At 41.8% G+C, this 12091-nt stretch overlaps 1 protein-coding gene across 10 annotated transcripts in view; it reads right to left on the bottom strand.

Annotated features, from left to right (window-relative positions):
* osbpl8 (oxysterol binding protein-like 8) overlaps positions 1–12091 on the bottom strand; it is a 60425-nt gene that overhangs the window by 8822 nt on the left and 39512 nt on the right. For all 10 annotated transcript variants that reach the window (XM_068306828.1, XM_068306827.1, XM_068306831.1 and 7 more), the window contains 13 exons: positions 6430–6503; positions 5767–5847; positions 5522–5623; positions 5208–5411; positions 3897–3981; positions 3037–3202; positions 2718–2943; positions 1920–2104; positions 1333–1414; positions 1122–1220; positions 942–1038; positions 751–849; positions 21–118 (listed from right to left, as the gene is read on the bottom strand). In XM_068306828.1, the coding sequence (XP_068162929.1) occupies positions 21–118; positions 751–849; positions 942–1038; positions 1122–1220; positions 1333–1414; positions 1920–2104; positions 2718–2943; positions 3037–3202; positions 3897–3981; positions 5208–5411; positions 5522–5623; positions 5767–5847; positions 6430–6503 (1598 nt within the window). The remainder of the gene's footprint in view (positions 1–20; positions 119–750; positions 850–941; positions 1039–1121; positions 1221–1332; positions 1415–1919; positions 2105–2717; positions 2944–3036; positions 3203–3896; positions 3982–5207; positions 5412–5521; positions 5624–5766; positions 5848–6429; positions 6504–12091) is intronic.

The raw sequence follows: 12091 nt of genomic DNA, 5'->3' as shown, positions 1-12091 counted from the left end.
GAGCAGGAAAACATTCATACCTTCAGTCTGAACTCAAGCTGAGCACTGTAGCCTGTTTTCTCACACGCGATGGTGATTTGACCTCCCAGTTCCAGGGTCATGGTGCCGTACAGGATGCCTGAAGACAGGAAACTTCAGTCAGCACAGGCAACAGGTTCAGAAACAGAAGTTAAATCATGTTGCACGTAGTTAACAGTGTTCTCGTTTGCGTGCGTCCCATTTTTTGACAGGGAAATGTCTGCTGATGTGATTAAGCGCTATACAAATACGGATTGGTTGATTGATTGATTATCACCATGCCTCCAAAAAAGATGCAAAAGATTGGAGAAAAACCAAGTGACAATGAGTGCTTTATTGCATAAAAAAACAATCAAAAGTTAATGAAGAAAAAGAGACAGATATTACTACAGATATGACTGAACTGTGTGTGGAGAAGGTTCTGTCAGCTTGGTGCAGTGTCCACAGGAGAATGTGTGAATTAAAGGCAAAGGAAATTACTGAGTGAAAAGCAAAAGTGGAGAAAAAAAACTGTATTAAATGTTATTTTATTTCTAAAACTGTTTTTTTCAATGACTACCAAGCGTTAACATTTTGATAAAACTAATATATACATAGTTTTACTCTTTTTTCTTTTTAATAAAAACGTTAAAATGACTTTCTTGAGGTAAAACGAACTCAGAGTTAACACAGAAGTTAACACAGAAGTCATCCTCTGTTTCAATCCATGTGAGTGCAGCAGGCTGCACTGACCTTTGCAGTGAGCGTAGGGCATGTTCATCACATAGTCCTCTCCTCGGTTCAGAAATGTGAGACGAGCTTCCCCGTCTAATATGGCAGACAAGGAGTTACCTGGAAGGTAAACGTCGGCTGTGAGTGGACACATTATCTACAGCAGCTGCTGAATTAAGGACCAACCAACCCTAAGGACTGTGGGTTCGTACCATAGAACTTGGACTTTGCCAGGATGCTGCCGCTGAGACAGAACCCGTCCTTCCTGTTGCTGACGTAGAATGCTGACACTGGAGGATGATGGGACACCTGGAGAAAACAAAACACGTTTGGAACCCGCTAAAGAGGACCTGGCCTGTGTCCAGCCAACAGATGGTTAAAGTTGTTGTCACCTGTTCTGCGATGTAGAAAGTCTTACTGCAGGTCTTCTGATGGAGCCACATGCAGCGGTACGTCTCTCCAATAATGGGGTTGTAAGGTTTCTTCAACCCCTGTGGATTCAAAAAAAACACACACAAGGATTAATATGTTCTGAATAAAGAAAGCTGGGACAGTCCACCCAGGCCTCAACATCAAATATCTCAGCCGTGCTCATCTTCTAACCTTTGGCTTTTTGTAAAATCCAGAGATGTACCACTTCACAACCTTCTTCATCCGGTTATAGGCGTTCTCTTCGATTGCAGCCCTGAGAATTAAACACACTTAGACTGATGCTCCTCTGTGAAATGTAGAGTTTAAATGAGGACTTCCGCCATTAAAACATTCTCTTCTCCTCTATTAGCCATCAATAGAGCAAAGATGTCCTGAGTGCATGGGTCACGTCTCATAAAGCAACTCAATTTTGATGAAAGATCAAGTTAAATTTGTGTTTTGGAACAGAAAGAGATTAAAGGTTGGTTTGACAGCTGCCACCTCTTTGCCTTTTTGGAATACGTAGAGTGGTGAGAACACAGATCCAACTGTAACAGGCAACACGGAGAATATTGAACAAAAATAATGTTAAGACACTCTTTAAATACAGACGTAAATAATGTCAGAACCATAATTTAGTGTAAGTTTAGCTGCTGGATGAGTTTGTTCCTGATTGTCAATCGACTGGCCACCAGATGGAGGGATTAGTGCCCTCGCTTCGTGCATATATATATTCGTCCATATATTCCTTCAAACTGCTAAACAGGAAATGGACTTACTCTGACAGGAAGTCTGCGTGGTAATAGTAGTCAGACAGTTTGTCCAGAAAGGACCTGGGCTCCAGGATGAAGGTGGGCAGCACCACCTTGGACAGGTCCATGCCAGGACGCACCTGCTTCAGCAGCGTCCATATCAGAGACTTATTCTCCTCCGACACCGTCTCCGTCTGGGCGGCCTCGCCGGCCTGCAAACACAAATCACACGTTAGCAGGGAGAAGAATTATTTCCAACATGCTGCCTGACGTGTTACGACGCACAAACCAAGACAAGCACCTTTGAAATATCGGCATGTTTTCCCTGCCTGTGCAAAGTTTTTAGTTGCATAATGTAATTTCTGTGTGGGCGTTTGTGTCGCTGGTTTGCAAAAGCAGCTTTCGAACGGCTCCCGACAAAGATATTTTTGCCTCTGCGTCAGTAGGTTTTTAATTAGTGAACTGTCAAACTCAGATTTCATCAGAGTGGAAAAAAAGAGCTTTCAGACTGGATTTCAAACCACCCACACACACACACACACACACACACATCCGCGCAAACTGTGATTGACGCCTGTCCATGTTTCAGCTGTCCTGCTAGCCCCAGCAGAGGAACATGCTAATGTTCCCCAATTATACAAGATGAAAAGGTGGCCAGAATCATCTGAGAAAAAAATTCTGCAGCACATATAATGCCAACAAATGGTTTGGAATGTCTGATTGGACCAGTTCCCTCCTTGTCCTCCTTACCATAACGGCTACAACTGTCTTAAACACACACTTTCCATTTCCCCGCCCTCATCAGCGGTATGCGGTGTCTCCTACCTCTCCCAGCTCCTCGTGGGACTGTTCCAGGTATGAGGTTTCCCGCAGGTGTTCATTTGGGTCCAGATCGATGTATGAGTCATCCTGACGCTCTGACGTGTCGCTGTCGCTCTCCTCGCTCTTCTCCAGCCCTTCTGGGTCTGACTCCTCGTGATCCGGCTCGCCCTCCCTGTCCGACTTGTCTGAGTAGAGGTCTGGGTCTTTCAGGTGGTCGCTGTCGTTGAATCTGAAGGAAGCGTGCGCCGGATGGTTAGAAGGGAGCCTAAACCTTCAGGGGAGCAGTGATGTGGTTGGAGCTCAGGCTTTCTTTCCTACTCACTGGAAACCGTGAATGTTGTGTGCTCGGAGGAGGCTGTAGAAATTAATGGAGTGTTCCCCGCCGGTGGCCACTGTGCTCGTGTCCTCTTTGCCCTCGCGGATCATGGTCCTCTTCAGCAGGCTGGAGCACTTCAGGGCCAGCTCTAAGGCATCCATCCAGCAACGACCTGACAAAGAGATCAGCAAAACCAGCCAAACGATCATCAATCTTTACATTCTGAGTACAAGATCGCTTACGGCTGTTTGAGCAGGCCAAAGTTTGACTAAATGGGAAATGTTTTTACATTAAAATTTCAGTTTACATAATGCTAATAATTTATACATCAAAATAGAAAATAGAAAGTAGGGTTAACCAGCAGCAGCGTGACGCAGACTGGTTTCAGCACCATGGACAGAGTCATGGATGACATCATAGCAGTTGTCAGCCTCCTATTCTTTGATTCTTGCTAAAAGAAGAGGCGATCCCACAACCCTGTCTAAACTTTAATCAAATTCTATTAGGATAGAGTGTTTAAAATAATAAAATCTCTCTGTTTCATCATCTAAAATATTACTTTTAAGCTACTAGATAGTTTTAATGATCTGTAAGTAATTCATGCAAATATTTCCAAATCATTCAATTGTTTTTATTTATACAACATGTCAGGTTTAGGAGATGTTCTGTAGAAGAATATCAACAAGAGTGCATGGTCATTTAAGGCATATTTTCCTATCAGTAAGAATCTCTTTCATAATGAGACTAGGGCCGGTGTCCCTTTCATAAAAGGCTTGAAATAAAGTTTTTAAGACGTTGATCGTGTTACGTTATGGATTCAATTTGATGTCTCAGCTGGGGGGTGTGACTGACAGCCTGTCTCTTACCATCAGACTCAGAGGCAGCGCGGAAGATGAGGTGACTGCTGGGTAACGGCTGAGTGATAGAACCAACAGCTTCTCCTTTAGGACCCTACAGACACGCAGAACAAACACAGGGAACAACTTTTAGTCAGGGAGGTTGTTTTTTTTTTTTTATCATCAAGTAAATCTTTTCATCTGAGAGAGTTTTTTTTTTTTTTTTTAAGTTTAGGATATCCCTGTTTCAGCTGCGGGGGTGGCTTGTTTCTACAGTTGCTCACCATTATTGTGTACAAAAAAAGAGGAATTGTAGAATATTATGTATGCCGTTATGTAAATCAGCAATGACAGGAGGCCAAAAGAGGACAGAAGCTGTTTCAATTTGAATAGTGAAGAGGATGATGGGAGAACAGGAATTTTGTAATCTAACACAGATGGCTAATTGTGATTCAAGCCTTTCATGGGCAAACATAAGGGCAGACCCTCACAAAATGACGTCAGTGATGAATACCAAACTACGGCGAGTGTGGATGAATGATAAGCAGTGAACACAGCGCTGATAAATATGAAAATGACTGGAATCAAACAAAGACAAGCTCTTAACCATACAGTTAATGCGCACATCTATTTAACTCTCCGCTTGTAAAAACAGGGAACAAAAGACGCCCCTTCACCCCCTGATAATATGTGTTTATCTAATCTGTTCATGCGCTGGAGAGGGAAACAAGCTGCCCCCAGACTCGTCTGTCTGCCAGCATTCTGCTTCACTATAATGAATTTATTATCAATCATAAAGAGGACACAATACTTTTGTTCCATTGGTTAAAAGGATGCAGTATAATCATACGGTGAAAAGAACCCAAGGGGGGAGTATCGAGGCCACGTGTGACAAAATGGAATGAAAAGACAGAACACATGTGAAAGAAGGGACCGTGTCTGACTGCTGTACACTTGTGTTCTTTTAAAACACACAATAAAACAACAGTCATGACATACATGTTGGTGACATTCAGCCAATCAGAGAAGAGCTTCTGAAATTTCAGCAACGGTAAAAAATCTCAACCATCACTATCAAATAGGGGTGTGAGATATAGCCTAATATGACATTTTTATACCTCATTAATAATTGTAACAGTATTATTGTTAACAATATGATATGGTCCACCCGTACCATCAATTCTATAAAAGTTGTATACATTTTTTTGAGTGTTCCTGGTGTAAAATTGTGTAAAATATCTGACTCTGTCAGAACGGTGTCTCCTAACCCCCGGTATTCCACCCTGCTAATCAGACTTGAAACGTCTGGGAATTCAGAGAAGGCTTTGGATGTTATCTGACCTTGACGGCCCAGATGGACTGCTCCAGCGGGTGGAACAGCTTGAAGCAGAAGCCATCCTTCTTTGATGGCCTCTCAATGAGCTCGCAGGCGTTAAGCAGCACCGTTCCCACCCACTGGCCATTCTTGTGGGTCTTATAGATGAGCAGGACCCCAGGTTTCAGCACACACCACAGCTTGGTCCAGCTCTTCAGGGTGCCACGGATCTGGATCAAATATTGAGTGATATCACTGTCTTGAACAAATATCTATAAAACAGGTTAAGTAATAACAAATCATAAAAAAATAGAGGTACAATCACACGTAGACGTCCCACCTTGAGCCAGTCGGCCATAACGATGACAGACGGATCAGTGATGGTGCTGAGGAGCTCTTTGGTTGCCCTCTTCTTCTCTTCCCTGTAGTTCTTCTTCTGCACCTACAGTGAGCACAGACAGACAGGCAACGCTCACAACCTCCATTTACACAACTGTGCATATCAAGTTTTCACACGTGCGTTCTCACAGAATAACATTTGGCAGGAAAAAAACTGTCCCTGCCAGTTGAATTAATCTCTGATACCTTAAGGGACTCCTTTTTGGTAAGCTTTCCTCCAGACGCCGACACATCCTTGTCTGAGCCATTGTACAACTTTGTTTCAGACTGTGAACAAACAGAAGAAAAAACAACAACATCATCAACATGTAATGGAAGCTACAACATGTAGCCTTGTCATAACTAATCTATTACCACGAAACATACACTCAGCAGAGTGGAGTGATGTGAGGACAGCACTGGATTCTTTAAGGACAGCGGCAGCATTGAGCTGCTAGAGTCATTCTTGTTTTCTGATGCTCTGTTGTTTAGCTCTTAGCCCAGATTTAGCTCAGAATGAACCTGATAAATGCCAATGCAGGTGAGCGCCAACTCGCTTCACGAGCCAATGGGATAGATTTAAAGTGGAGAGACAGGCAGAGATATGTGGGGATCTTAAAGCGGAGCTGCTTAAGGCCTGAGACTCCCACAGGGGAAAGCAATGCTAAAGCCTTCTCCGTAAAATCCTCCTTATATTCAGAGGAGAACTTCTGTTCATATATTCCTGTGAAAAAAGACGAACTCACAGTAGTAGCAGAGACAGACGGTTCAGTTATCAGAATCACTGCTGAGGTGAGAAATAAAGACAGAACATCTCTACAGAGAAGCATTTATCTGTAGAAAAATGAGGAAAGGAGACATTTTCCTTACCTTGCTCTTCGATATGGACTGTGAGTCCTCCTTTAAGGGAAGAGGCAATAAGTCCTCCTTCCCCCTGTCAAAACCTGCAACGGAAATCAAAATCATAGTTAAAAAAGAAGGTTTTGTCCATCATCATCAGCAGCTGAGCTACAATAGTACAAGCAGCAGACGACCACGCTGCTGTGAAAATAATTCTGAGACCGTTTCTCTACATGGAGGGAAATGAAGCTCGAACTGGTTTCGTCTGGTGCTGAAATGGATTCAGGTGCAAAAGTCACCCCGCAGGAGGTCACTGTCTCTGACCTCCAGGGTTTTACAGGCTCCATGTTCACAAATTACCACAAATGTACATTACTTGCTTTGTATTTTACGTTCTTCCTGGAGCATTCAAAAATTTGTTGCTTAATCGATGAGATAACACAGATTTATAGATAATAAAAAAAGGCAATTTAAGGATGTCTCCATGGTGAATGGAAACATTAAAATGAGTATTGTCCCGCACTATAGGACACACTGGACAATAAGGCGCCCCTACACTGAATGGTCTATTTTAAAAGGCCTTTTTATATATAAACCGCACTGGATTAAATTTCATTTTACAAATAAAGCGCACTGGATTATAAGGCGCATCTTATTATAAGGCGCCCTTCAATGAGTGGCCTATTTTAAAACCGTTTTCACCAGAATAGAGCGCACAGCATTATAAGGCACATAGAATAGAAACTACTGTAATGGCTGTGGTTGTGTTATGCATCCACAAAGAGATTGCATTCGTGACTCTGCAGCCTTTTCTCAAATTTCAAGAGCTGAGTCGCTTCTAACCAAAGGTGCCTGGCATGCTACAATTGATTCGCAAAGGCGGTCGACACCTGAAACAGCAGGTAACTGTGAAGGGGGTGGGGGGGAGCGCAGATTAGACTTGTGTATTCCGTGTGGGCTGCTGACTAGATCGCAACAGAGTGGGGGTTGAGGTTACAACTGAGAACTCATCTTCAATGAATTTAAAACTTTTTCTCATATATAAGGCGCATCGTCGCTTTTCAAGAAAATGAAAGGCTTTAAGGTGCGCCTTATAGTGCTGAAAGTACTGTATTCTTTTATCTATTGGGTGAGTTCCATCACAAAGTTAAATGGCTCCTTTTAGTGCGGAAAATACTGTATTTGAACACTTGAGTTTGTGCTTCCAAGTGTTTGAGCAGCCAAAGGCTATCTCACAACTTTAATGTCAGATAAAGAGGCTGGATCGGTTCCTGCTGCCAGCCCCTTCATTTGTGTGTGCGGCCGTCTATTGAACGTGGTTTCCCTGTTTTGATCCATAGTTTGCTGTTCTTCACCGGAGCTCCACTTCAGCTTTTCTCTCTCTATGAGACCATTTACAACCACTTAAAGTCACCGCAGGAAAAATTCCTACTGAGATCCCAGCAATTAGTAACACCAACAGGGTGAATGTGACTGAGATCCTGTAAATATTTCATGCTCTTCTATCTCCTCTCATCAGATGATCAGCCATGACAGCAGAACAGGAACTGCTCCGATTCTTGGTTTACAAAAACACAACACAAATACCTTCATATATTCATACCTGAGATGTGATGTCCTCAATATCTGATTCAATATCTGATTCAATATCTGATTCAATATCAAATTCTTTCTTTCTCTCTTCTAGCAAAGTACAGCAATAGATAATGTTACTAGCCTGCTATTACAAAACATATTCCTCCACTAACATGGGTGCAGGTGACATATTTGGGTTGGGATGTGGTTTTTGGAGCTGTTCATGGAAGAGGTGTGGAAATGTGGTGCAGCATGTGTATTGACTGTATTTGTCCTATGAGGGCTGACATTGTTTCCATGTGGATCTAATTTCAGAGGAACATCAGATGTTCCACTAGACCATCTGTGCCCACTTGACAGATTTATCTCCATGCCAACTTTAGCCGGAAAACAACTCAAGGGCAATTCATCCTTCAACCACCAAGAGGTTACACTCATCCTGTTGTACTGTAGTCTCCATGCAGAGGAGCTTTGTGACGGAATAATAAAGTTCACTAAAATGCGGAACACAGTAATGTCCTAAAATCTGTGGCTAGTGCCTTCCATTCATTAATCACTAAATTAATCCACCAGGGCATGAGGCTTTCTCTTATGTGTGCTTTTACTGCTGATCGACCCACATCAAACATTCAGCTACGTTTTTGGATTATGCAAAAAATGTTAAGAACAATGGCTCGGCTTAGAAAAGAGCTTTGCACCGGAGGCTGCAGTAAAAGTGTTTCCATGTCGTTGTGTGAAACCAGCAGGAGAATAAATGCAGTGTTAGATTACGGTCTGATTTTAAAAAGGCAGGACGGTAGGTGAGTCCGCAAGAAAATAAATTAATATTGTTAGCTGTTAAATTAAGCACTAAACATCTCTGATATGACCAAGAATCTCAAGTAAAAAGAATGATTTCAGCTGGAAAGGTCAACCGGCACTTTTTTTTTATTTGTTCCCCCGTCATAAAGATAATGCGACGCTGAGGACTGATGCCACCGGGGACAGCCAGACGTCTCAGGTGATGTGAAGCCCATCTGGCTCATAGAGCACAGGATTTAATGAACGGCAACTGCTTGTTATTTAAGTATCGTTGGTATTCCTGACACGTTTCACATATTTAAATACATACATATTACTGTTTAGTCATACTAAATCTTTTCTGTTGAATTGTTAACATCCACTCTAGAGCTATAATAAACCTCCTGCAGCAAACGCTTTACAAATAGTTTTAAAATAAAACGCCTGAAATATCTTTCGAGATCTACGTGTGGCGTAAAACTCGACTAAAAGGTCAAAAAGAACTCATCATAAAATAAGTCTCTCTGATATTTCACTGAATCAAAGTACAGTAACAGTGTTCTTCCTCAATTCTCAGATGAAGAGTACATCTTGTCCCGCAGTTCCTTATGTAAATAAGCCCTCCATTGCTTCATTTGAATGAAAGTCATGGACTAAGTTTGTATGTGTGCGTATGTTCCACGGCAGCCTGACTAAAAAGATGAGAACTGCAGTGACCTCACTCTGCATCAAACGTAGCTGCGCCGCTAAAATAAAAATCTTTCCACGTTAATGCTCCATCTCACAAAAAGAATAGAGACGGGATCAGCAAAAGCATTGCACCAATGTGCCTCGGACGTCGGAGACAAGAACACAGATTCAAGTAAGAGGAGAAAGTGTATACGAGGCTCAGTTTATACAATGCACCAACAGCAATGAATCACTGCTATCAGGTCTAAGACATGTCTATAGATTAAACATAATAATCAAATTTTCTTGGAATTTGGCAATGGTCATTTCCTCTGCTTTGCTAAACACAGCAGAGTGAAACCTCAATCATCAAAGCTCAGTGTCAGCTTTCATTTTCCAAGTCCCATCTAAAAAATGTTTCTTGGAAACCTAATTTCCTCCCTAAAAATCGTCTGATTCAGATCAGGACCGACGCTCCACTGCAACCAGATTCTGCTAACACTCAAAAACCATCTCCGAATCAAATCCACAGCTGTGAATGAAACATGTTCAACTCAAGTTGAATATTTATTCAGACGGCCTGAAAATAAGAAGCCATGAAAATGTTAATGCTTGTATGTTTCTCGAATCCCCTGAATTGATAACAATGCAACTCTCGATGACTATGATGTACTTGTGTGGAATTGTGAATGCAACCATGGCAACAGTTGGAGGGGAAAGCTTTAAGATGGGGGGGGGGTACTCTTCAGAATACATCAGATTTGGGGGGGAAATATTTCACTGCTACAGAGAGAACATGTCATTCCATTTTAGATGTCACAGATGTTTAAAAGTAGTGAATATATACTAAAAGTCAGCTGGGATGATTACTTACAGTATTTTCCACACTATAAGGCGCACTGGAATATAAGGCGCACCTTCAGTGAATGGCGTATTTAAGTTGTTTTCACATGTAAGGCGTACTGTATCATAAGGCGCATCAGATTATATGGCGCACCTTCAATGAATGGTCTATTTTAAAACGGTTTTTCACATATAAGGCGCACTGGATTATAAGGCGCACTGTCCGTTTTTGAGAAAATTAAAGGCTTTTAGGTGCGCCTTATAGTGCGGAAAATATTGTACTTGTGATCACACAGGTCTGTATCTCAGGCTCTGATAGGTCATTCTCTGCGGGATCTGTCACATACTGCTGACTTTTATTCCTCGATTTCTAGCAGGCATCGAGAGGATGTGTCACCTTAGATGACTTTTGTATATATAGATACCAGACTCCACAAGATGACTGTGCCCAGTCATGCTGACCTTTAGATGATTCCATCTTTTTCTGACCTCCTGCCGGTATCAAGGTCCCATCTAAAATCTCCCTTTCTATTAGTCACTGACCACAACAGTGAAAAAACATTTGACAAAACTTAAAGCAAGAGCTTCGTCTTGCGATTCATGATAACTCCATGGTAACTCCATGTTAACTCCATGTTAACTCCACATTTGTCTCAGGATGAATTTGGAGTTATCATAGTAGTTAATTCAGACTCCAGCTGGTATTTGTCAGCCCCTGATTATTTTTTATTTCCGGATCTCATCCCAGGCTATCTGATGTGTTTCTTATACAGCCTGTCAGACCACTGCACAGACAACCACAACATAATGTAAGCTGAAACAGTTCCAACCACATTAAAAGGGTCACGGGGGTTAATATCTGTCTACTCACAACAGACATTTTGACATGAAAAAAAAAAAAAAAGCACATTATCTCTTGAATGGAATGATATTTCCAGCCAGATGTGTCTGGATGAGAATTGGGGGCATCACCCAGGTTTTATTATCATAGCTGCCGTTTGGTATTTATAGTACACTGTTTCCTTTGCCTTTGGTAAAAACAACAGACTTCAACCTGTTGTCTAATTTTTTTGATATTTTAGAGTTCATGCTTTAAAGGCCTTTCAAAATATTATAAGGAAAACATTTGAAGCCCAGACCAACTCAAAAGTAAAGTGATGTTATAAAAGACTAAGATGAAGCTGCCGTAGATAATACAACACAGCCATATTAGTTTATCCTGTTTTAAACATGTTACTAGATGCAGATAAATTGTATTTTAATTTTTGGTAGATAGAGAAAACAGCTCGGATATGAATTCAGAAACCTAAGTTACACATTGTATCTGCACTCGGACTAAAAAACAGACACAATCTGCCAACAGACAAACGAAACCTGAGTCATCAGCCATCTATGTGAGGCTGTTTGTTACGAGACAGCCTCAGAATACTGATTTGTGAAGCGTTCGACCTGCGTAAGAGTATACACAGTGATGTCAGCAGACTCCGCTCAGGGCTCTACGAGGATATAAAAAAACACAAAACAGGGAGACGTAAAACGCACCAAATGCTGATATTGAGTAACCGGCCTGCTCCAGCTGTCTCCTGCAGCCTCACAAAAGCTGACGCTGCCTAAAGTGTCTAAAATAAGGATGAATGGAGCTGAGGCTGAGAGCAAAAAACAACATGATTCAGACATGGTCTCACAGCACAAGTTGTTCATTCGATGGTTTCAAGGGAGAAAGTGGACGTGTGGACCAAACATTTTTGTTAAAATTAGTCCCCATGAAGATTGTGAAGACATAGCAGCGTGTCTTCATCCAACAACTGCAGATGAAATGCCTCGA

The sequence above is a fragment of the Antennarius striatus genome, chromosome 22 (assembly GCF_040054535.1).
Source record: "Antennarius striatus isolate MH-2024 chromosome 22, ASM4005453v1, whole genome shotgun sequence".
NCBI classification, from domain to species: domain Eukaryota; kingdom Metazoa; phylum Chordata; class Actinopteri; order Lophiiformes; family Antennariidae; genus Antennarius; species Antennarius striatus.
The sequence above is the reverse complement of the archived record's forward strand: the minus strand, read 5'-3'. Positions and strand labels throughout refer to the sequence as shown.